This window comes from Mobula birostris, chromosome 18 (assembly GCF_030028105.1).
Source record: "Mobula birostris isolate sMobBir1 chromosome 18, sMobBir1.hap1, whole genome shotgun sequence".
Lineage (NCBI taxonomy): Eukaryota > Metazoa > Chordata > Chondrichthyes > Myliobatiformes > Myliobatidae > Mobula > Mobula birostris.
The window spans coordinates 16,253,467-16,280,138 of record NC_092387.1 but is presented as its reverse complement, the minus strand read 5'-3'; the positions used below and the strand labels follow the sequence as shown (position 1 = coordinate 16,280,138).

The 26,672-nt window shown below is 40.4% G+C and overlaps 1 protein-coding gene across 1 annotated transcript in view; it reads right to left on the bottom strand.

Moving 5' to 3' along the window:
• Nucleotides 1-26,672, bottom strand: part of LOC140211971 (fibrillin-1-like) — a 460,859-nt gene that overhangs the window by 54,592 nt on the left and 379,595 nt on the right. The window contains exons 53-57 of the mRNA XM_072282261.1: nt 26,075-26,194; nt 24,918-25,040; nt 23,157-23,288; nt 22,928-23,053; nt 19,839-20,045 (exon numbers count right to left, since the gene is read on the bottom strand). Of these exons, the coding sequence (XP_072138362.1) occupies nt 19,839-20,045; nt 22,928-23,053; nt 23,157-23,288; nt 24,918-25,040; nt 26,075-26,194 (708 nt within the window). The remainder of the gene's footprint in view (nt 1-19,838; nt 20,046-22,927; nt 23,054-23,156; nt 23,289-24,917; nt 25,041-26,074; nt 26,195-26,672) is intronic.

The following is a 26,672-nucleotide window of genomic DNA, read 5'->3' as shown; positions in this document are numbered from 1 at the left end:
CCTCACTACTACTGTTAGGTGGCCTGTACACAACTCCCACCCGTGTTTTCTGCCCCTTAGTGTTATGCAGCTGTACCCATATCGATTCCACATCCTCCCGGCTAATGTCCTTCCTTTCTATTGTGTTAATCTCCTCCCTAACCAGCAATGCCACCTCACCTCCTTTCCTTTCATGTCGATCCCTCCTGAATATTGAATATCCCTGAATGTTGAGCTCCCATCCTTGGTCACCTTGGAGCCATGTCTCTGTGATCCCAGCTATATCATATTCATTAATAACTATCTGCACATTCAATTCATCCACCTGGTTACGAATCCTCCTTGCACTGACACACAAAGCCTTCAGGCTTGCTTTTACAACACTCTTAGCCCTTATACAATTATGTTGAAAAGTGGCCCTCTTTGATTTTTGCCTGGATTTGCCGGCCTGCCATTTTTACTTTTCACCTTATTACTTTTTGCTTCTACCCTCATTTTACACCCCACTGTCTCTCTGCACTTGTTCCCAACCCCCTGCTACATTAGTTTAAATCCTCCTGAACAACAGTAGCAAACGCTCCCCCTAGGACATTGTTTCCTGTCCAGTTTAGGTGCAGGCCGTCCTGTTTGTACTGGTCCCACTTAAATCCCTCCCCCTTGCATCATCACACAACTGTGGCCAACAAGAGAAGTCAAAACCAAAATAAATACCAAACAGAGGGCATATAATACAGCAAAAATTAGTGGGAAGTTGGAGGATTGGAAAGCTTTTAAAAACCAATAGAAGGCAACTAAATGTCATAGAGAAGGAAAAGATGGAATGCGTAGATGGAACCCAATAGTAGTAAAGAGGATACCAAAAGTTTCTTCAGATACATAAAATGTAAAAGAGAGGTGAGAGTGGATATTGGACAGCTGGAATCAATGATAGAGAGGTAGTAATGGGAGACAAGGAAATGGCAGGCAAACTGACTAAGTATTTGCATCAGTCTTCACTGTGAAGGACATTAGGAGGATGCCAGAAGTTTGAGGGTGTCAGGGGGCAGAAGTATATGAAGTTGCCATAACTAGGGAGAAGATTCTTTGGAAACTGAGAAGTCTGAAGGTAGATAAGTCACCTGGATCAGATGGTATGCGCCCCAGGGTTCTGAAAGAGGTGACTGAAGAGATTGTGGAGGTATTGGTAATGATCTTCCAAGGTTCAATTGATTCTGGCATGAAACCATAGGCCAGTTAGTTTAACATCTGTAGTTGGGAAAATGCTTGAAGCTATCATTAAAGAAGAAATAGTGAGCCATCTAAAAATAAATGGATCCATCAGGTAGATGCAACATGGATTCAGCAAAGGTAGGTCCTGTAAGACAAACTTACTGGAGTTCTTTGAGGATATAACAAGTGTAGTGGATAGAGGAGAACAGATGGACGTTATTTACTTGGATTTCCAGAAGGCGTTTGATAAGCTGCCTCATTAAAGACTTATCCATAAGATAAGGATGCATAAAGTTGGGGGGGGGGTGTGGTTGATGTATTAGCATGGTCAGAGAATTGGTTAACCAATAGAAAGCAGAGAGTTGGGATACATGGGTATTTCTCTGGTCGACAATCAGTGGTGAGTGGTGTGCTGCAAAGGTTGGTGCTGGGCCCACAACGGTTCATGATATACATTAATGATCTGGAAGAGAGGACTGAGTGTAGTTTGCTGATGTCACTAAATTGAGTAGAAAGGCAAATTGGGCAGAGGATACGAAAAGACTGCAGAGAGATATGGATAGGTTAAGTGAGTGTGCAAGGGTCTGGCAGATGGAGTACAATGTTGGTAAATGTGAGGGCATCCACTTTGGAAGGAAAAATGGAAGATCAGATTATTATTTAAATTGTAAAAGATTGCAGAATGCTGCTGTGCAGAAAGGCTTGTGCATGAATTGCAAAAGGTTGGTTTGCAGGTGCAGCAAGCTATCAAGAAGGCAAATAGAATGTTGGCCTTCACTGAAGGATTAAATCGAAGAACAGGGAGGTTATGCTGCAACTGCAGAGGTTACTAATGAGGCCGTGCCACATCTGGAGTGTGCACTTCTGGTCTCCTTACTTGAGGAACGATATACTGATTTTGGAGGCGGTGCAGAGGATGTTCACTAGGTTGATTCAGAGACGAGGGGATTAGACTATGAGGAGAGATTGAGTCACTTGGGGTTGTACTCGCTGGAATTCAGATGGATGAGAGGAAACCGTATCAAAATATATAAAATTATGAAAGGGATAGATAAAGATAGAGGCAGGAAAGTTGTTCCCACTGGTAGTTGAGGCTAGAACTAGGGAATATAGCCTCAAGATTCAGGGGAATAAACTTAAGACGGAGATGAAGAGGAACTGCTTTTCCCAAAGAGTGGTGAATCCGTGGAATTCTCTTGCCCAATGAAGCAGTGGAGGCTATCTCAGTAAAATATTTAAGACAAGGTTGGATAGATTTTTGCATAGTAGGGGAATTAAGGGTTATGGGGGAAAGGCAGGTAGGTGGAGATGAGTCCACGGTCAGATCAGCTGTGATCTTATTGAATGGTGGAGCAGGTTTGATAGACTAGATGGCCTACCCCTGCTCCTATTGTTTATGTTCTTATGTTCCAGAGGAATGTAAGATTGCAACTGTCACTCACTCTTCAAGAAGGGAGAGAGGTAGAAGAAAGGAAATTATAGGGCAGTTAATCTGAACTCAGTGGTTGGGGAGATGTTGGAGTCGTTTGTTAAGGACGTGGTTCCGGGATATTTGATAAAATACGCCATAGTCAGCATTGTTTCCTCAAGGGAAAATCTTGCAAGACAAACCTGCTGGAATTCTTTGAAGAAGTAATAAGCAGGATAGACAAACCAGAATCAGTGGATGTTGTGTACTTAGATTTTCAGAAGGCCTTGGACAAGGTGCCACACATGAGGCTGCTTAATAATTTCAGAGCTCATGGTATTACATGAAAGATACTAGTATGGATAAAGCAGTGGCTCATTGGCAGGAGGCAAAGTGTGGGAATAAAGGGAGCCTTTTTTCTGATTGCCTGCCGGTAACTAATGGTGTTCCAAGGGATCTGTGTCGGGACAGCTTCTTTTTCATTATATGTCAATGACTTGGATGATGAAATTGATGGCTTTGTGGGAAAGTTTGCAGATGATATGAAGGTAGGTGGAGGGGGCAGTGATTTTGAGGAAGTAGGGAGGCTACAGAAGGTCTTAGTCAGTTTAGGAGATCGGGCAAAGAAGTGTCAGATGGAACACTGTCGGGAAGTGTATGGTCATGCACTTTGGTCGAAGGAGTAAAAGGGTAGACTATTTCTAAATGGAGAGAAAATTCAAAAATCTGAAGTGCAAAGGGACTGGGGAGTCCTTGTGTAGGATTCCCTAAAGGTTAATTTGCAGGCTGACTCAGTGGTGAGAAAGGAAGATGCAATATTAGCATTTATTTTAAGAAAACTATAATATAAAAGCAAGGATGTAATGTTGAGGCTTTATAAAGCACTGGGGAGGTCTCACTTGGAGTATTATGAGCCATTTTGGGCCCATTATCTAAGAAAGGGTGTGCTGAGATTGGAGAGGGTTCAAAGGTGGTTCATGAAAATGATTCCGGGATTGAAAGGCTTATCATACGAAGAACATTTGATGGCTCTGGGCCTGTACTCACTGGAATTCAGAAGGTGACCTCACTGAGACCTATTGAATGTTGAAAGGCCTTGATAGAGTGGATGTGTCAGGATGTTTCCTATGATGGGGGTGTTTAAGACCAGAGGACACAGCTTCCGAGTAGAGGAACGTCTTTAGCCAGATAGTGGTAAATCTGTGGAGTTTGTTGCCACAGAGGCCAAGTCTTTGGGTATATTTAAGGCAGTGGTTGCCAGATTTTTGATTAGTCCTGCATGACAGATACGGGGAGAAGGCAGGAGATTGGGGCTGAGAGGGAAAATAGATCGATCATGATGAAATGGTGGAACAGACTTGGTGGGCCAAATGGCCTAATTCTACTCCTATATCTTATGGTCTTATGATGCTTGTGGCTCTTTTTGGCATCTTTCTGTACATATGTCCTTGATGGCGGGTAGGTTGATGCTGATGAGGCGTTGGGCAGTTTTAAATATCCATTGTTGAGTGTTCCTGTCGGTGCAGTTTCCACACCAAGCAGTAATGAAGCTTGTCAGGATGTTCTCTACTGCACACCTGTAGAATGACATAACTATGAATGTGCAAAGTACAGCTCTGTTCAGCCTCCTCAGAAAGTAGACGAGCTTTCTTGACTGTATCGGATGTGTGCTGGCACCATGAGAGGTTGTGTTTGATGTGCACTCCCAGGAGTTTGAAACTGCTTGCAGTTTCCGCCAACGTAAGGGAGGCGTGAGTGGTGTGAAAGGTTATTTGCTTGGCACCAGGCCTCAAGCTCTTCCACCTCCTTAATGTCGACCATCTCATCGTTGTTGGTGATGAGCCCCATGACTGGTGAACTTGACGATGTGATTGCTCAAGTAGTTGGCCATCCAGTCACGTGTGAGCAATGTGTATAATAAAGGGGTCAGCACACAGCCCTGTTGAGGATGATGGGGAGAGAGGAGTGGGTTATGTATTCTGACTACCTGAGGTCTGTTCTTTTGGAAGTCCAACATCCAGTTGCACAGTGGTGTATTTAGACCAAGGAGTAGGAGTTTGTTCACCAAGGTCTGTGGTGTAATAATGTTAAATGCTGAAATGAAATCCACAAAAAGCATTCTGACACACTGTAAGTGTCCTTGTTTTCTAGATGCGTCAGGGCCAGGTGCATGACAGGTGCTATGGCATCTGTGGTAGTGTGGTTCTGTCAGAAGCATATCAGTGAGGGTCCAATGTAGCAGGAATGGAGTTTTTGATATGTGCCATAGTCAAAGCACTTCATAATGATTGGCGTCAGTGCCACCGGGTGAAAGTCAACACTGAGTGTGTTAAAGTATAGGGCTGGCAGGCTAATTGACTATATTTATCCTGAGACCATGCCTATTCTAAGTTCACCCAATCTCCACACAAGTCCAACCACCAACAAAAGTTATCATTCTTGCTTCTGTATTACAATATACCAGACATATAAAGTAGAATGTTTAATGTAATTAAACTGTACAGATGCAGGAATGAACATTTGTTGGGAATAAAGTGCTGCTTCTGTAGTAGTATCTGAGAGCAGGAGTAAATGTATTAACTGGTATAAAATGAATGGAGTAGTACACCAAAACTAAGCTGGAGAAATTCAGATTCTGCCACACAAACATATCCAAGGAGGGCAACCCTCAAGATATTACTGAGCACAGTGCCTCATTAATAGAATTCTATATTAATTATGATGTAGTGAATACCAGAATTCAAATGAGGAAGGTATTAAATTTCAAGCCTTCAGGAAAGGCTGGGTGTAGAGGAAACAAATATAATGACAATGTTTAAGAAGGTTTAGGTTGTTGAATCGGCAATACACAGCAGGATATAGACAAATGGGATTAATGTAGATGGGCAAAAAGATTGGCATGGACGTAGAGGGCCAAAGGGACTGTTTCTATGCTGTACATCTCTTCAATAATGGTTGACTCATAAGATATATCTCAATTTTTATGGTCAAAACTTTTAAATAACTATACCAAACACCCAGCAATGTAATAGTCCAGAATCTGTGCTCACTGCTGACCTCTGAAAGAAGCTTGGATCTAACGTGTGGTTTGGCTCAACAGGAACTTGCAACAAGGAGCTGGTTCTAGCTCTTGCAGAAAGGTACTGCATGTTGTAACATTATAGGTACAGGTGGTGAAGCAAGAGCAGAACAACCTCTGGTGATAAATAAAGCTGAGAAGACATTTCAATGTATAAAGTATTTAAAATATTTCAAAAACAACAAAATCCATTAAAATATAAAATAAATATAAAATCCTGAAACACAAAACAATTAAATACTTCTGGAGGATTGTTATAAAAATCTATATTAATTATTACTTAGCGAGGTCCCTCACAGCCATTTCTCTCCAATGAAATCAATGGAAAATCAAGCCCTGCAGCAGGGCCAACCTGATGCAAGAGGTCTGTGAGGTTTCCTCACTGAAAATGATTGGGAAAATACATCAACTTCAGGCTCCAATGGTGGATTCATGAGGATTGTGATATCACAATGAATTCCAAAAAGCAATGAAAAACTAACTACAACTTCAGGTCTTGCATTTCTCTAAAATTATCGCCTAATGCAGTTTATAATGTATATTGTTGAACACACATGATCATATCTCTTGCACATAATGCAGGATAATCACTTGGGTGTGACTGATATATTCTGCAAATTGCTATCTTTTCAATATTATTTCTATTTGCCTGTAGAATCACAACAGCATGAACTAAAATCTTATGAGAAAAAGACTTGCAAATTACATGATTCGGTGAAACTTCTTTGAACATAGTATGTCTTATGCAAGAAGATTGGGATTCACGTAGGATTAGAATAGTTGGGGTTGTTATTGGCTGGCATGGAATCAATTGTCCAAAGGGCCTGTTGCATGCTGTACCTTTCAATCACACTATGACTTTGCATTCCCTATTCTAGCAGGCAAGCTTGTTAAGTTCCTTGCCTTCCTATTTAGTCACCTTGTCTCTCAATTACACTTGACTATAGATCTATGTCAGATTTTTATACTGGCACTCAAATATGCTTGAGAATTTGCTTTATGATCAGCTCTCTAACATTTTTTCCTCTTCTGTTTTTCTAGGCAAGCTACATGAATCAATCTGTATCTAGTGGGACAAACAGACAGACATCTCTTAAAACAGAAAATTCTGGGGATACTCAGCAGGTTGGAAAGTATCCCCAGTATTTTTTGGTTTTCGAGACACTGGAGACAGTAGATACAGGAAAATATAAACTGATGGAAAAATTTTGTGGATCAGGTAGCATCTGTGGAGGAAAATGTATGAGTAATGTTTCAGATTGAGACCCTGCAACAGGACTGGGAGTGTAGAGAAATAACAGTCAATGTAAAGAGATGAGAAAGAAGAGTGGTACAGAGCGTAGAACCAGATGAGGGGGAAAAATGATGAAAAGATAAAGCCAGGTTGGGAAGGGAGTGTGTTGAAACAGGGGCACATAGGTGTTAGGTGGAACATAAGACAAAAATAATTAAGCAGATGGAGTAATGTGGGAAGGTGGGGGCAATGATAGGTAGATTTGTATGTGTGTGAGAGGCAGATGGAACCAGGTTGGGTGGAGTAATGAGTTCCAGTAATGGGGGGATGGGGGAAGGGGCTGGAACAGCAAAGCTGAAGAAAGCGCGGGAGGCCATGGGTAAATTGAGCGGTGTGGGTAACCTAAAATTGGAATGTTCAATGATCATACCTTTGGGCTGCAGGTTACCTAAGCAGAATATGAAGTGTTTGGCCTCACTGTGGTTGATGTAAGAATGGAAAGGGGAGTTGAAGTGAATAGCCACTGTAAACTCAAGATGACTGTTAAGGACGGAGCACAGGTGCCATGTTTTTTCAGCTCTGTTCCCATTCCCACATCAATGTGTGAGTCCTCTCCAATGCCATCGTGAATTTGAATGTAAGTTAGAAGAAACGCACCTCATGTCCTGCTTTTAGATAGACTACAGCCAAATGATATAAATATTAAACTTGACAATTTCATGTCATACACTCTGCATGTTCCTTTCCCATTTTGAGTTGGGATCTTTCTCCTTTTGTTTACCTTTTTCATTGTTTCACTCCTTGTTACGCAGACTCATCATCCTCTGCTACCTGTCTCCATCAGTCCCTTACCCTCATACTTATCAACTTGAATTTCTTTTCCCTTAGTTCACCTTTCCTATCCCCTGCCTCATCTGGTTCCCCTGCCCATATTTTTCCCTTATCTGGTTCTACCTATTGTCTTTCATCCTGTCTCTTCCCTTCCCTCTCCTCTCACCCAGTTGACTCTATCTACCTACTTTTTTCTTCTCTTCTTATATTTACACCTATCATCTTCAGTCTCACCACTCCCCCTCACTTTTATGTACTGCCATTTTCTTTTATTCTCAGCCCAGATGCAGACTGAAAATGTCGACAATCCATTTACCTTCATATATGCTTGACCCACTGGATTCTTCCACACCAGTTTAAAAAAACCTGATTTCATTTCAGCGTAGTTTGCGGGCTGCGGAGTGAGCTGGGAGCAGAGTGAAGGCTTAAGGGCTTTGGCTAAACGGGCTTAGGCGGAAACAGGCAAGGCGAAGAGGGTTTGGTTTTTCATTTTTTTCCCCTGTTATTTGAAGAGAGGAGGAAGTATGAGTGTGAGGGCAGCTTGTTGTTCTCAGTGCCGGATGTGGGAGGTGGTGGAGTCTCCTAGCCTCCCAGACATCCACATCTGCGCCAGGTGCGTCGAGATGCAGCTCCTAAGAGACCGTGTTAGGAAACTGGAGCTGCAGCTCGATGACCCCTCGTATTATCAGGGAGAGAGAGGAGTTACAGGCGGGTGGTCACACCGGGGCCATGGAAGGCAGACAAGTGGGTCAAGGTTAGGAGGGGGAATAGGAAGAATAAGGTAACAGAGAGTACCCCTGTGGCTGTGGCTGTGCCCCTTGACAATAAGTACTCCTGTTTGAGTACTGATGGGGGGGGGGGGGGGAAACAGCATACCTGGGGAAGCAACACTGACCGTGCCTCCGGCACAGAGTCCAGCCCTATAGCTAAGAAGGGTAGGGAACGGAAGAGGAGGGCAGTAGTAATAGGAGACTCAATAGTTAGGGGGTCAGATATATGGACAGGAAAGAAATGGAGGGTTATGGGCTGAGTGCAGGTCGGTGGGACTAGGAAAGAGTAAGAGTTCGGCACAGACTAGAAGGGCCGAGATGGCCTGTTTCTGTGCTGTAATTGTTATATGGTTATATTTAAAATTTTAGTATTTGCAGATTTTTTTTTGCTTCTGATCAATTTCATTGAAATCTAACTATTGTACCTAGCAGCATAATTATATTTAAGCTGAGGTTTAAAGTAATACGTGTCAAAAGTGTAAGTAGCATGAAAAGCAAATGGATGGCGCAGAGTGACTATTGTTGCCCTCCTTCTACTGTTTTGAATTAGAAATTTGGATCTCAAGGGCCTGTCTTTAAAAGAAACTGCTTCTAAGCAAGTTCTACTTAAACCAGACTTTTTATCTTCTTTTTGATCTAGAAAGAAAAAATGCAGAGTTGGCAATTCCCATAAAAATTTACTTAAATGGAATTCCATAATTTAGAGCAGTTTAGCTTTAAGAAAACTTATTCAATGAGAACATAACTAACCTTTTGTATTTAGCTTTAATGGACAGGCTGCGTGCACAGCTGGTGTACATCATAAACTCTAATATTTTGCATGTTGGATAATGCGGACTTCGCTGGCATAGTTTCTGAAGTATAATGAACTTCTTCCATAATCTCTACAACTCAACGAGTGCCACAGGCAATCGGAAGATTATTCCACTTACTTGTTTCATCCTGGAGTAAGTATTTATGCTGGTGAGAATTTAAGTTGGATAAATGTGCCAGTTCAGATACAAAAGGTATTAAAAGTAATCAATGACTCATTTGCATTATAATCTGCAACTAGGAATTATTTTCAATGGAAATTATTTACTTTCTCAAATATAGATAAATCTTTAGAGATGAATGTTTGCTGCTTTCTGTTAATAAGCTAGATATTCTGAACTGATGTGATCCGAAGAAACAAATCTTACATTTTCACAACGAAGTGACACTTTTGTGAGCCAATAAAACATCCATTAGAAATTTAAGAAGGCCTCACCTTAAAGAACTATTGCACATATAATACCTTTGTGTTGCAATTTGGGAATTTTGTCAGATATTTTTCGAAGTAAGTCATTAGCATTTACAACTTGTGAGACTCTTGCATGATATACTTACATTGAAAGTTTCCATACCAGATTATATCCTGAACTTGCGATACAAGACAGGCAAATTGTGTGATTATTGTTAGTTATAAGATTTATCCACAAAACACCACTTTTATATTTTAACCACAGATGTTGATTTAACTGTCAACGCTTATATCCTTTTCCATACACATCAATCCTAACATTCCCAAGATATTGTGGTTATGTGGTGCTTTTTAAAATAATGTAGATGGTCAGCTTTTACTAAGTATTATTGTGAGGGAGTATGCTGGTTTATTACTTAAATTACAAGATCAGATTATTTATTTATTTATAGATACAATGCAGAGTAGGCCTTTCTGGCCCTTTGAGCTGCACCACACCAGTAACCCTGATTCAATCCTAGCCTAATCACAGGACAATTTACAATGATCAATTAACCTACCAACTGGTACGTCTTTGGATTGTGGGAGGAAACTGGAGCAGCTGGAGGAAACCCACGCATTTCATGGGGTGGACATACAGACTCCTTACAGATGTTGTCAGAATTGAACTCCAATGTCCTGAGCAGTACAGTAATAGCATCACACTGACTTCTACGCTATTGTGGCATCCGGCGTGAGCTATTACAACTCGGGACAATTTTACAGAGCAATGTTGGCAGTTTCTTGTGTAACTGCTGAAAAGTATGCAACTTCAGGAATGCAGCGTGCACGTAAAGATCTTACTCTTATGTCCTACTATTTACAATAGTTTTTTGACTGTGCTCCAACAATGAACTCCAAAATCTGGCAAGGAATCGTAAACTTGCAACAATTTTCCAGTAAGAAGAATCTGTGTAAGCAACCTGTGCCAGGTGAACCTGGCATGCATTCACCTGGCACAGTGAATGCCTGCCATGTTCTCCATTATTCAATGGATAGAAACAGCTATGTGGTTGATTAGCTTACTTGGAGTATCTTTTAATTATTAGAATTTATTTACACATGTTAAATGCTTGAGTTTTATGAATTAAAATAAAAATTATAGTATTTTAACATTTTATTGGTAATTTTGAATGTCACAAATATATTTAATTTTTGATAGCTTTGGCAGCCAGCTAAAGGAAAGGGTGGTGGATGGAGGCTCAGCTTAGCCCTCAATCAAGTACTTTTTACAATTATTTTGCATGCAGCCTATGTTACTGTAAACCTGCCCAGTTCCCCAAATGATGCTTTAGACATTATAGAAGTGATATTGCCTCAAAGGGACTTGCTAAAATAGAGATGATTTCTCTAAGCAAGTTTCTATTGGCATAACCATGCAAGGTACTGCAAGTGTAATCTTTCTTCAGAGATCAGTGGTAGCACCCTGCAGGTTGCAGATTCTGAGTCATAATATATCAGGATATGATCAGGAACATGAGACACTGAAATTTAATGTCTATTCACTGATTTGCTGCTTCCAACACAACGCTATACACAAAGAAAACAGCTGGGGATAAAGAAACAACTACTGAGCATTGATCCTTTTATCTGAATTTTCTTCATATATTGCTTCATATTTGCAAGTTACTTGACTCAAAGGACTTGTGAAAGTTCTTTTTTAACTTTATTCCCTATAGAAAGGCGGGATTGCTGTCAAGTTTAGTGATTCATGATCGTTCTCTTGAGTAGATGGTGGTAAGCTACTTTACTGACTTCTGCCTGCTCCTTAATGGAGTAACACACAATTTCTGTGGCTGCGTTTAATTCTTCCTTTTCCCCAGCTTAAACTCTGAATTTTTAACTTTTATTTGTCAGATCTTAGAGGGGAATAGTTGTCATTATGTCACAATCTTTAAGAAGTGGAAAGCAGCTTTCTGAATCCAGCAATGGAAAGGGAAAAACTTCGAAAGAAAAATCAGAAGATGTGCCTGTCTGGGCTGAGCGTTTAGAACATGCGTTGATGGCTCTCGACAAGAAAATAGATAATAACACTTCTGAGATGAAGTCGTTTTGACAGAGTTTTCAGTTCATAGAAGAAAATATTATTTCCTTGAATTCTGAGCTTAAAGAGTCAAAGCGTCAGGTGGTATATTTTCAAGTCAGAATCATGTTTGCCTTGGAGGAAATTTTGTAGGTCATGACATTCCTATATCCCTTCTATCATCATCATTTTCTATTGTGCATATTGTGGGTTTGGCAGAGGTTGCTGAAGAAGATACGATAAATTGCTGCAGTGTATTTTATACGATACATTCTTCATTAAGTGTGCTGCTGGGATGGAAATGAATATACAGGGTATAAGATGGGTGGACAATCAAATAGTTTTGTCTTTTTGTAGATAATGTTGAGCTTACTGACTGGGATTGGAGCAACAATTAACGAGGCAAGTGAGAGTATTCCATCACTCTCCCAATTTGGGTAAGGTGGAAGGACATTAAGAGTCAGGAGGGAAGTTATTCACTATAGAATACCCAGTCTCTAACTTGCTCTTGTAGCCACAGTATTTAAATGGTTGATTCAGTGAAGTTTCTGGCCAATTATGACCCCCTCAGTGTTGATGACTGATGCTTTGGCAAAGGTATTATCACTGAGTACAAAGAGAAGCTGGTTAGATTTTCATTTGTTGAAGCTGACACTTGTGTGACATTGTTATTACTTATCACTTCTCAGCCAATGAATGTTGTTGCACTTGACATGGGTTGCTTCATTATCTGAGGAGTTATAAATGAATTTGAACACTGAATGGGACTGTGCTGTCAAATGCTTATCTCATCTCTTGATAATAGCATTAAGTGAAGGCCATTCATAATGCAGCTGAAGGGGGTTGGGATTAGTACTACTGTGGACTCCTGTGTCAAGATGATTACATCCAACAACTGCAACATCTTCTTTTGTATCAATTGCGATTCCAGAGGAGAGCTCACCCAATTCTCATCAACTTTAGTTTCACCAAGGCTCCTTGACGCCAAATAGGGTCATAAGAATGTAAAAGCATAAGAAATAGGAGCAGGAGTAGATCACCTAGTCTGTCAAGCCTGCTCCACTATTCAATAAGATCATGGCTGATCTGACCATGGACTCAGCTCCATCTACCTGCCTTTCCCCCATAACCCTTAATTCCCCTACTATGAAAAATCTATCCAGCCTTGTCTTGAATATATTTACTGAAGTAGCCTCCACTGCTTCACTGGGCCAGGAATTCCACAGATTCACCACTCTTTGGGGAAAGCAGTTCTTCCCTATCTCCATTCTGAGTTTATTCCCCCGAGTTCCCTAGTTCTACTCTCACCTAGCAGTCGAAACAATTTTCCTGCCTCTACCTTATCTATTCCCTTCATAATTTTATATGTTTCTATAAAATCTCCTCTCATTCTTCTGAATTTCAATGAGTATAGCCCCAAGCGACTCAATCTCTCCTCATAGTCTAACCCCTCATCTCTGGAATCAACCGGGCGAACCTCCTCTGCATCATCTCCAAAGCCAGTATATCCTTCCTCGAGTAAGGAGATCAAAACTGCGCATAGTACTTCAGGTGCGGCCTCACCAGTTGCCTGTACAGTTGCAGCATAACCTCCCTGCTCTTCAGTTCAATCCTTCTGGCAATGAAGGCAAACATTCCATTTACCTTCTTGATAGCCTGCTGCACCTGCAAACTAACCTTTTGTGATTCATGCACAAACATTTCCAAGTCTTTCTACACAGCAGCATGCTGCAGTAATAATAAGCTGATCTTCCAATTTTCCTTCTAAAGTGGATGACCTCACATTTACCAACATTGTACTCCACCTGCCAGACCCTTGCCCACTCACTTAACCTATCTATATCTCTTTGCAGAGTTTCTGTATCCTCCGCACAATTTGTTTTTCCACCCAATTTAGTGTCATCAACAAACTTAGATACAGTACATTTGGTACCCTCTTCCAGATCGTTAATGTATATCGTGAACAGTTGCAGGCCCAGCACTGACCCCTGCAGCTCACCACTCACTACTGATTGTCAAAAAGAAATACCCATGTATCCTAATTTTCTGCTATTGGTTAACCAATTCTCTGTCTATGTTAATACATCATACCGAACTCTATGCATACTTATCTTATGGATAAGTCTTTAATGAGGCACCTTATCGAACTCCTTCTGGAAATCCAAGTAAATAGCATCCATCTATTCCCCTTTATCCACTGTGCTCATTATATTCTCAAAGAAATCCGTAAGTCTGTCAAACAGGACCTGCCTTTGCTGAATCCATGCCGTGGGTAGCTAACGGATCCATTTCTTTCTAGATGCCTCGTTATTTCTTCTTTAATGATAACTTCAAGCATTTTCTCAACTACAGATGTTAAACTAACTAGCCAATAGTTACCTGCCTTTTGTCTACATCCTTATTTTGAACAGTGGTGTGACATTCGCCTTCTTCCAATCTGCTGGGACCTGCCCAGAGTCCAGAGAATTTTGATAAATTATCACCAAGGCCTCTCTGCCATTTCTTTCAGTACCCTGGGATGCATTCCATCAGAACTTGTCTATCTTTAGGCCTATAAGTTAGATCAGCACTACTTCTTTAGTGATAGCTATTGTATCGAGGTCCTCACTTCCCATTGCATCCATATCATCTTTCTTCAGCATGTTAGATGTATCCTCCATAGCCTCGGCTAGTCTTTCATTACCCAATGTTAATCCCCCCTTCTCGTCCTCAAGGGACCTACTTTAGCCACCCTTTTCCGCTTTATATAATTATAAAAGTGTTCACTATCTGTTTTTATATTTTGTGCTAGTTTATTTTCATAATATCTTTTCTTTATTACTCTCTTAGTGATTCTTTGTTGCTTTTTAAAGTTTTCCCAATCTTCCAGTTTCCCACTACTCTTGGCGACTTTGTATGCATGAGCTTTCGTTTGATGCCTTCATTTCCTTAGTTATGCATGACTGGCTCTCTCCACCCTTACTGTCCTTGTTTTTAACTGGAATCTACCTTTGTTGAGCTCTGTGAAAAATCTCTTTGAAAGTCTTCCACTGTTCCTCAATCATCCCACCATATAGCCTGTGTTCCCAGTCTACCTTATCCAACTCCTCCCTCATCGCATTCTAGTCTCCCTTGTTTAGGCATAGTACAGTGGTATTAGATCGAATTAGTGCAACATCTATTTGTATGAGAAACTCAATGATACTGTGGTCACTCTTTCCAAGAGGATCTTGAACTACAAGACTCCTAATTTTACCTGTTTCATTGCACAGGACCAGATCCAGATAGCATATTCCTTTGTAGGTTCAGTAACATGCTGTTCAAGAAAGCTACTATTACCATATAACAATTACAGCATGGAAACAGGCCATCTCAGCCCTTCTAGTCCGTGCCGAATGCTTACTCTCGCATAGAATGCTTACTATGTATGCATTCTATGAAATCCTCCTCGACCGCCTCGATAAACCTGATTCACCCAATCTATGTGCAAGGTAAAGTTCCCCATGATAACTGTTGTTCCATTCTTACATCCTCAGATATTTCTTGGTTTATCGCCTGTGCCACCATAATATTATTATTCGGTGGCCTATAGACAACACCTACCAATAATTTTTTTCCCTTTATTATTCCTAATCTCTACCCAGATGGATCAACATTCTGCTCCTTAGATCTTATATCATCTCTCACTATCACCCTGATCTCATCCTTAATTACCCTATCTCCCTTACTTTCCTGCCTATCCTTCCGTATTACTTATATTGGAATCAGGAGCTATTGTCTATCTGCAGCCTAAGCCTGTTACGAGGTATGGAGCTAGGTGGTCCAGATGAAATTGAGCAATAATGAGCAAGTAATTATTCTGTCAGTGCCACTCGAGGACATGACATCAAGAGGCACCATGTAAATTTCACCAATTAACACTTTATGTAGATTTAGAGGTTTAGATTTATAACCAGTTAAAAGGTTCCTTGAAACAAAATACAATCATATTTTTTCAAGCCAGGCAGCATCTCTAGGAGGAGGTACAGTCGACTTTTCAGGCCGAGACCCTTCGTCAGGACTAACTGAAGGAAGAGCTAGTAAGAGATTTGAAAGTGGGAGGGGGAGGGGGAGATCCAAAATGATAGGAGAAGACAGGAGGGGGAGGGATGGAGCCAAGAGCTGGACAGGTGATTGGCAAAGGGGCTATGAGAGGATCATGGGACAGGAGGCCCAGGGAGAAGGAAAAGGGGGAGGGGGGGAACCAGAGGATGGGCAAGGGGTATAGTGAGAGAGACAGAGGGAGAAAAAGGAGAGTGAGAGAAAGGAAGTGTATATATAAATAATGGATGGGGTACGAAGGGGAGGTGGGGCATTAGCAGAAGTTAGAGAAGTCAATGTTCATGCCATCAGGTTGGAGGCTACCCAGACGGAATATAAGGTGTTGTTCCTCCAACCTGAGTGTGGCTTCACCTTTACAGTAGAGGAGGCCATGGATAGACATGTCAGAATGGGAATGGGATGTGGAATTAAAATGTGTGGCCACTGGGAGATCCTGCTTTCTCTGGCGGACAGAGCGTAGGTGTTCAGCAAAACGATCTCCCAGTCTGTGTCGGGTCTCGCCAATATATAGAAGGCCACATCGGGAGCACCGGTTGCAGTATATCACCCCAGCCGACTCACAGGTGAAGTGTTGCCTCACCTGGAAGGACTGTCTGGGGCCCTGAATGGTGGTAAGGGGGGGAAGTGTAAGGGCATGTGTAGCACTTATTCCGCTTACAAGGATAAGTGCCAGGAGGGAGATCAGTGGGGAGGGATGAGGGGGACAAATGGACAAGGGAGTTGAGTAGGGAGTGATCCCTGCAGAAAGTGGGGGGGGGGAGGGAGGGAAAGATGTGATTAGTGGTGGGATCCCGTTGGAGGTGGCGGAAGTTACAGAGAATAATATGTTGGACCCCGAGGCTGGTGGGGTGGTAGGTGAGGACCAGGGGAACTCTATTCCTAGTGGGGTGGTGGGAGGATGGAGTGAGAGCAGATGTGCGTGAAATGGGGGAGATGCATTTGAGAGCAGAGTTGATGGTGGAGGAAGGGAAGCCCCTTTCTTTAAAAAAGGAAGACATCTCCCTCGTCCTGGAATGAAAAGCCTCATCCTGAGAGCAGATGCGGCGGAGACGGAGGAATTGCGAGAAGGGGATGGCATTTTTGCAAGAGACAGGGTGAGAAGAGGAATAGTCCAGATAGCTGTTAGAGTCAGTAGGCTTATAGTAGACATCAGTAGATAAGCTGTCTCCAGAGATAGAGACAGAAAGATCTAGAAAGGGGAGGGAGGTGTCGGAAATGGACCAGGTAAACTTGAGGGCAGGGTGAAAGTTGGAGGCAAAGTTAATAAAGTCATCGAGCTCAGCATGCGTGCAGGAAGCAGCGCCAATGCAGTCGTCGATGTAGCGAAGGAAAAGTGGGGGACAGATGCCAGAATAGGTTCGGAACATAGATTGTTCCACAAAGCCAACAAAAAGGCAGGCATAGCTTGGACCCATGCGGGTGCCCATAGCTACCCTTCAGTTTGGAGGAAGTGGGAGGAGCCAAAGGAGAAATTATTAAGAGTAAAGACTAATTCCGCTAGACGGAGCAGAGTGGTGGTAGAGGGGAACTGATTAGGTCACCTCCCCCTCGTACCCCATCCGTTATTTATATACACACCTTCTTTCCCTCACTCTCCTTTTTCTCCCTCTGTCCCTCTCACTATACCCCTTGCCCATCCTCTGGTTTCCCCCCCTCCCCCTTTTCCTTCTCCCTGGGCCTCCTGTCCCATGATCCTCTCATAGCCCTTTTGCCAATCACCTGTCCAGCTCTTGGCTCCATCCCTCCCCCTCCTGTCTTCTCCTATCATTTTGGATCTCCCCCTCCCCCTTCCACTTTCAAATCTGACTAGCTCTTCCTTCAATTAGTCCTGACGAAGGGTCTCGGCCTGAAACGTCGACTGTACCTCCTCCTAGAGATGCTGCCTGGCCTGCTGTGTTCACCAGCAACTTTGATGTGTGTTGCTTGTCCAGCATCTGCAGAATTCCTCGTGTTTATATTTTTTCAAGTTACAGGCTGTCAAGAAGGTTCCAGTCACTGGGAAATTAGAGTAACTTTAAAAAGAGGCAAGAGAAATATTACACCTATTAGTTCTATTATGAAATGAAAAGAACATTATTTTATTTCATGCTCATTCACTCCTTGTCTGTTCTGTAGCACTTTTGTTATTTCTACATCCTTTTAACACCTTTTCACAAGCCAAATATTTCTAAATTTTCTATTACTAGTTCAGTAGCCCAATTAAATACTTTTCCGAGTTTCTCACATCATATGTTTACCTAATTAAAATTTTATTTATGTTTTAATCGTTAATTCAGTGAATGTATTATACCCAAAATGTTAATCAGTTTTGTTTCTCCAAGGTTATTATAGCAATGTACTGAAATAATTTTAACCATAAAATCTTCTATGTAAAAAAATATACTGTATGTCCATTATAAACAGACATTTCTTCACTTAAATAGCTATTGACACAGTTTATCCGCAATGTGTGCAAACAGTTTTAATTGGTTTTATTCATCTTTTTGCTATGACCATTCAAGTCCTCTTTGTTCAACCATTTATCCATTCTAATACAGAATCTCAATATAACATCTGGCTAAAGTCAATGTACCACATTAAAAAGCATCATATAACATCCATGGAAGAATAGCAACAATATTAAAAACTATTTGTTTTAATATTTACTATGCTTAAATCCTATCACACTCTTTCCCCCTGTTGTCTCTGTAACCTTCTCTGCTTTGAATACTCCCTCCATCTCTTTCTTTCTCGCAACCTGTCCTCCCAAAACTCACCTGGCACTGTTTCCTTGCCTCATCTTTTACAGCTGTAAGTTCAAACTCTGAAATTCCTTTATAAATTGTTCTACCTCCAAATTACTTTTTTTTCTATCTTAAATCTGTAGCATTTACTTGTGAATGCTAGTGAACAATTAAGCAGCTACAAGAGAAAGTGGATCTATGCCCATTTCCCTGCACGTGAATGCTAAAGGCAAGGCTGAAGCGTTGATAATCGTGCTCAATCAGAAGTGCTGAGTGGATGAAGCATCACAGCTTCTTTCTGAGATTTCAATCATAAAAGAGCATAAACTAGCCTGCAGAATGGTCACACAATTTGTCTATTAAGTTCAATACAGATAAATACAAAATAGTGCAGTTTGGTAGGCAGAGAAAGCATCTACTGTATTACTCAGAAGGTGTGAATCTAGATCTAGAGAGATCAGAGTACAAATGTAACAATCAATAAAAATAGTGCACAGGTTAGCAAGACCACAAATAAACACAGAACAGGCACTAACATTTATTTCTAGTGCAAAATAATTGAAAAGTATGTAAGTCATACTTAACCTGTATCAAGCCTTGATTGGAGCATACATAAGAATTCTAACTGGCATATTATAAAAAGGATACAGAGACACAAGAGAGGGTGTGCAGAAGATAATTAAGGATGAAATCAGAAATGTAAGGTGTGTTCTTTTCAGGATAGGATGAACAGGAACAGACCCGAGCATTTTGTTCCCTTTAGAAAGGGCTGGCTGGTGGCTTTATATTAAAGGCTTGAATTGGCTATGCACAAAGAGAATGTTTCCATTTGTGGGAAAGAGCATAATTAGATAATCATTGACATACAATGGTCACTATGAAATTCAATAGTAAAAAGAAGCAACTTTTTTATTTAGAGTACTGCAAATGCTGAACTTGCTACCATGGGGAATGGTTGAATAGACAGTAGTGACATTTTTAAGGAGAGGCTGGAGGCTAGACAGGCAAATGAGGGAGAAGAGAATAGAGGGTTTGGCTGATAGGTTTAAGATGCTGGCATGGACTGACTGGGCTGAATGGCCAGTTTCCGTGCCATATGTCTCTGTAATCCTACATAAAGTAAAGCTATTATTGCTGGAAAATACCACAAATCATTGCCAAATTCAGTGATTCATGAAGAACATGATTAAATAGAAAATCAAGAACAATGAGTATCTTTGAACAGCAGCTGACGTAATTACCTTTTTCATCTGTGGTGTAACCAGGTCCACGTGGACAAAGCTTCTTAAAAGGGCTTGTTCCTGGAAGTGGGCAGATTTCACATTGTGTCCCCCAGCCACGTCCACCATCACAGCAGCACTCTGATTTTGTAACAGGATTTCCGCTGCTGGAAGCCATCTGACACATTGTCTGTAGTACTTCCGAGAAACATAAACCTTTGCGGTTGTCTATAAAACACAAGTATATCAATATGTCATGGAATCATTAAAATTGATACTATTTTTTAAAAAGTTGGATAATTTGATAGCCAGCATGTCTTAGTCATAGTCATACTTTATTGATCCCAGGGGAAATTGGTTTTCGTTACAGTTGCACCATAAATAATTAAATAGTAATAAAACCATAAATAATTAAATAGTAATATGTAAATTATGCCAGGAAATAAGTCCAGGACCAGCCTATTGGCTCAGGGTGTCTGACCCTCCAAGGGAGGAGTTGTAAAGTTTGATGGCCACAGGCAGGAATGACTTCCTATGACGCTCTGTGTTGCATCTTGGTGGAATGAGTCTCTGGCTAAAAGTACTCCTGTGCCCACCCAGTACATTATGTAGTGGATGCGAGACGTTGTCCAAGATGGCATGCAACTTGGACAGCATCCTCTTTTCAGACACCACCGTCAAGAGAGTCCAGTTCCATCCCCACAACATCACTGGCCTTACGAATGAGTTTGTTGATTCTGTTGGTGTCTGCTACCCTCAGCCCGCTGCCCCAGCACACAACAGCAAACATGATCGCACTGGCCACCAGACTCGTAGAACATCCTCAGCATCGTCCGGTAGAAGGACCTGTTAAAGGACCTCAGTCTCCTCAGGAAATAGAGACGGCTCTGACCCTTCTTGTAGACAGCCTCAGTGTTCTTTGACCAGTCCAGTTTATTGCCAATTCGTATCCCCAGGTATTTGTAATCCTCCACCATGTCCACACTGACCCCCTGGATGGAAACAGGGGTCACCGGTACCTTAGCTCTTCTCAGGTCTACCACCAGCTCCTTAATCTTTTTCACATTAAGCTGCAGATAATTCTGCTCACATCATGTGACAAAGTTTCCTATCGTAGCCCTGTACTCAGCCTCATCTCCCTTGCTGATTCATCCAACTATGGCAGAGTCATCAGAAAACTTCTGAAGGTGACAAGACTCTGTGCAGTAGTTGAAGTCCGAGGTGTAAATGGTGAAGAGAAAGGGAGACAAGAGAGTCCCCTGTGGAGCCCCAGTGCTGCTGATCACTCTGTCGGACACACAGTGTTGCAAGCACACGTAATGTGGTCTGCCAGTCAGGTAATGAAGAATCCATGACACCAGGAAAGCATCCACCTGCATCGCTGTCAGATTCTCCCCCAGCAGAGCAGGGCGGATGGTGTTGAATCTTAGATTTACCAGCTACATCCATCCAAATCACTATATATGGCTGAACCAAATTTTGTATGAAAAGGATAAACACAGCCTGAAATTCCTGTTTGAAAATTTGCCAATGTTGTATTTGAAAGATCTAAGGGAAATTACTAAAATTTACAAAGTGTTTCAGTTTTTAAAAATGTCAGCATACAACCAATATTTATTTATAAAAATCTCACTTCCTTAAGTGATATAAATCTTTTTAAAAATAGCAAAACTTAATAATAATTCATGTTGAAGTTGACTATAACTTCCTTTTCTAAATGGACTGGATACAAAAACAAGCGTAATATATTCAGTCATGTAAAGGTAAAGTTAAGATATTTTACTACTTTACGGTAAATACATCTACTCTAGCTTATTCATCTTTACAAATGAAACGGTTTAGTAATAAACTGACATACAATAGTGCTTAACTTACTGAAAAATTTTAAAATAATCATTAACTACAATTACATTTCTCATACATATATGATGAATGATGCAACAACATACATTTTCATTTAAGTAACAATTCAAGTATAACTGTTCAACAGTTTTGTTTTACTACAGTTCTGATTTGCACAATGTCCTTTCAGTTAAGCAGGAATCCAGAACCATGTGACTGATAAAGCTCTACTCTCTGTCAGGCAATACACCTCTAAAGTAGACAAACGTAAGTGTGCATGTTCCATCAGAAAATACAATGAATCTTTCTCTGCCAACTGCTTCTGAGTAATGAATGAGGCAGCAACTCTGCGTAGTTGCATGTGTGCAGTTAAACGTGGTTATCAGAAACTTGTGAATTTACCTAAATGGATAATAACTGAAGCCATCAGAAAAAATAGGGCTCATCCTTTGGTGTATTAATTTCCAATAGAATGAAAAGTGTTAATTATTGCCAAACAAAATTGGTTGCACAGAGAATAAACATTACAATTATAAAACACATTCATTCAGTCTTATTAATGGAGATTTTTTTTTAAACAGTATAAATTTAGACCCCCTTTGTACATTTTGTTTTTGATTAATTCTTTGAGCTCATAATCCCAGGTTTGTGCTTTCCTCTATTTTGCTTTCTGTAAATGATTTATGACATTCCTGTGCTAAATTCCATATGATTTAGATTTGCCATCACTCAGTATTTGACTGGCTAGCAAATAAACACCATAGCCTGCTAAAATATTTCTGATGTTCTCGTATGACATGGAAAGCGATTATTTAGTCCATTGAGTCTACACTGGCCCCCAGAGCCACCCATTTATTTTCCTAGTCTCTTATTCTGTTCATGGAGACCCCAAGTATCCTTTAAAAGGTGTTTCTTGGTCTGGGTCTTTAATAACAACAAGATTAGATTCAGAGTTCCATAGAAAGTCTGCACATAGTCTATTTAGGCTCACTTCATTAATAATGTTAAATTATTTTTCTTGCATAGGGCATCTGCAGCAAATTGTGAAATTTTCTGGTAATATTTTCCCTTGTAAATCATACCTTACTGTATGAGAAGTAGTTCCCTTTTCCTCCCTTACTAAAATACACAAATTGTGATTTTACCGAATTGCTAATTAAACAATGCAACAGCAGAATACTGAAGAAATTTAGACTACAATATATCTAGTAAAATTAGATTTGGAACCAAAGCTATTAATCAACAATCAATAAAAAATTGAAACTCACCAATACATTCTGTCTGTGTGGAACTGACAGTGAATCCTTCGTTACATTCACACTTATAGCTTCCTGCAGTATTTATACACCGACCATTTTCACAAATGCCAGGTTTGGTGCGACATTCGTTTTCATCTAGTTGAAATAATTATGACATGTTTAATACAGCATATTGCAAAAATGAACTCAAGTATTCTAAGCCGAATGGTAAGATATTCATAAAGATTTGTTCTTTTACCAATACACCTATCACCATCCAATTGGAGCACCAATCCAGGTGGGCAGATGCACATGAAAGTTCCAATCAAGTTCTTGCAAACCATGCCTCTTTCTGCACAACCATCGAGTTGCTCCTCACATTCATTCTGATCTGTAAAATTATGCAAGATTGGGGGTTTTCATTGACATTACAAATGATTTTTAAATGAAAAATGAGACTGAAACAACGTGAGTTATGAACTTACATTGAGCGTCTTGTGAAATAAACTGTTACTTTGTATTTGCATGTGTTATTGTAAGACCACAACCACAACTTCAGCATGCCATGGAGGCTGATACAGGAAGCTACTGGAATTATAGTGTGTCTTTCTTTAAGTGAAATGCTGGATTAAAGGTCTCATCTGCCTCTTCAACTGAACATTAAAATGCCACCAAAGGATTCCTGGAACTGACTGTGTTAGTGTCTAGGCCCATACTTTTCTCTTAACAGCTGTAGGTATCAGGTAATTCTTCATATTGTTACTTCTGACATTTTGTTGTAATTGGAACAAAGACTCAAATTGCCTGTCTAGTGTTTTCAAACTAGAAGTCATATACTATTCAGTGACCATTTTATTAGGTCCCTCTTGTACCTAATAAAGTGGGTACTAAGTGTTTGTTCATGGTCGTTAGATGCTGTAGCCTGTCCATTTCAAGGTTCGATATGTGCATTCAGAGATGCTGTTCTGCACACCATTGTTGTAACCTGCAGTTTTTAGAATTACTGTCACCTTCCTGTCAGCCTTAGCCAGTCTGGCCATTCTCCTCTGACCTCTCTCATTAACAAGGCATTTTCGCCCACTGAACTGCTACTCACTGGTTGTTTTTTTGTTTATTGCACCATTCTCTGCAAACTCTTAGGACAGTTGTGTGTGAAGATCCCAGGAGATCAGCAGTTTCTGAGAAACTCAAATCATCCTGTCTGTCACTAACAATCACTCCATGGTCAAAGTCACTTAGATTCCATTTCTTCCTCATTCTGATGTTTGGTCTGAACAACAAATGAACCTCTTGACCATATCTGTATGCTTTTATGCATTCAGTTGTTTCCATGTGATTGGCTGATTAGATATTTGCATTAACGAGCAGATGTACAGGTGAACCTAAGAAAGTGGACACAGAGTGTACTTCTTCAGTCTTCATTGATATTAAAAAACAAATAATCATACTCCATAAATCCAAGGTAAGATTCTGGTGAAGTCTTCAAAAAGGAGTGTTTAAGATAAATATAGTAAATGTTGTACAGTAACATAAATTTAAAAAAACTATAATTATATATTGGTTCTGAGTTCTAATTTATGTTGGCTCAAATCAATCACATTCTGAACTGATTTCAATACAAACTGAGATGAGAAAAGAAAAATTATTAAATCTGACTGTTGATTCATCATCACCTATTGAACACTACTGTTCAAAGTAAGTATCCACTTTAATGAATGAAGTATTGTCCTTCTACGGTGAATGTAAAATAGGCATATTGCACAACAAACCCTTAACAATGGCTTAAGTATAAATGGAATAACTTTCAACAGAGAGGATGGACAGTTCTTCCAGCATTGAGATTATTTTGCATGTTTGACAACAGAGTACAGATAGCTTGTATCCAAATGAATTCAGATTTGAACTTTGTATCAATAACTATGTTGTTACGATTGAAACAATACTCAAAATGTAGCATTTTTACAGATATTAAGCTCAAAAGGCAAAGTTACCAGGCATTAAAATGGAAATTTGAATTCACCTCGGCACATCTTCCCATCTTGTCTAAGAACATAACCAGCAGGACATTTACATTCATATCCTCCAAGGGTATTAACACAGCGGAATGCACAAAGTAGAGGATTTTGTGCACATTCATTTATGTCTGGTATTGGAAAGAAATAACAATAAAACGTTATCTTTGATCTTCCAAATATTAATGTGAAATATACTTCATGCTATTCAATTTTTCCCTTTACTTTTTCTTTTCTATTGAAGGTATTGATAAACACTGGGGCATTAGTACCTGCCAATATTTCATGATAAATAGGAAATGAATTCAACTCTGAATTTACTACCTCTGTAAACACAAAGTTGATTCGTCAACTATTAAACATTATTAATTTTTGCATTCCATTGCAGTCACGATCATACCATTTGGTATGTCTACACTCCTGCCCTTCAGTAATGATTGAAAGATTTTACTGATCTATGTCAAACTAAATCAATTGGAAATTTTAGACCTGGCAACGGTGGTGTTCTGTAATAAGCATGTTAACTGTCTGTTGGACTGTAGCCTATATTTCATCAATCTCCAAATTTACTGAGCTACACTTACAATTTTTTCTTCATATGCCACTATCAGTTCAGTCATTGGAAGAGCAGGACTCAACAGAATATGCGGAATTTGGGGTGGGGTTTCCAATGAACCACCTGTATTGGGGATGAAACAAGGATGGGTGCAGAGCATTAGGAAGTGAACATTCCTCGGTTATCAGAGAATCAGTGATTTGTGGCAGAAGTGGGTGATTGGGAGTGATGGAGAATGGAGACTGTGACAAAGGTTGGGACTAAGTGTTTTCAATTTGTTGGGACCCAGGGGAAATCAAAGAATCTAGAGAGTGGACTCCAGGGAAATCAAAGGGTCTGGATCTTGAGGTGGTTGTGTCATGGAAGATCCAGGGTGAAGTGGGAATAGAAGATCTCAGTCTTGCCCAGTGTTAGTAATTGTCTCTGGAGTGACAACTGATGGTTGCTCCTCTGAACAAAGTAGTCTAATTTCCTTGGTAACACTCCTGAAATGGTCAATTTCGCATTTCAACCTGGGAAAAAGCGAATCATTTTTAATCAGATGGGTCCGAAATAAATAGCACTGTAAAGTCAATTTTACTTGTGTGGAAATAAGATAAAGATGATTACCTTCACAAGTCATCATAGGTCCTGGTTCAAATCCTTCTTCACATGCACACTCAAACCCTCCAATAACATTAGTACATGTTCCATTGCCGCAAGGATTACCAACAGAGCATTCATCGGTATCTGTTGCACGGAAGATGAAACATAAAATGTAGCCTCTTGGCCTTAATTTCTATTAACAGCTTAAGAGTAGCTCCACTCCTTGCTTAATGTTGCAGTGACTTTATCCTGAACCTATTTGTTTGAAGTGGTAGACACCGTGGCCATTTACAAAACTTTGCATCTGTCTGCCTAACAAAAGGTTTGATACTTCTAAACTGAGGTGTGCTGCTTTTTTGTGTAGTGTTACGTACCAGCAGCAATAAATCACAAATTGAGTCAGGCTTTAATGTTAAAACCACTATATCTATTAGTAAAGGAAGGAAAGGTATGTCACATCTGGAGTTTCTCCGGTTAGCGGTCGATTTCCCTCCACGCCTCTCTGATGTAGTGGGGAACCACGTACGAGATAGAAAACATGCAGAGGAGCCGGCTGGATTCGAACTCGGACCTTTCGTCCTGAAGTCCGGTGCTAATGCCACTACGCCACCAGCCGGGTCAT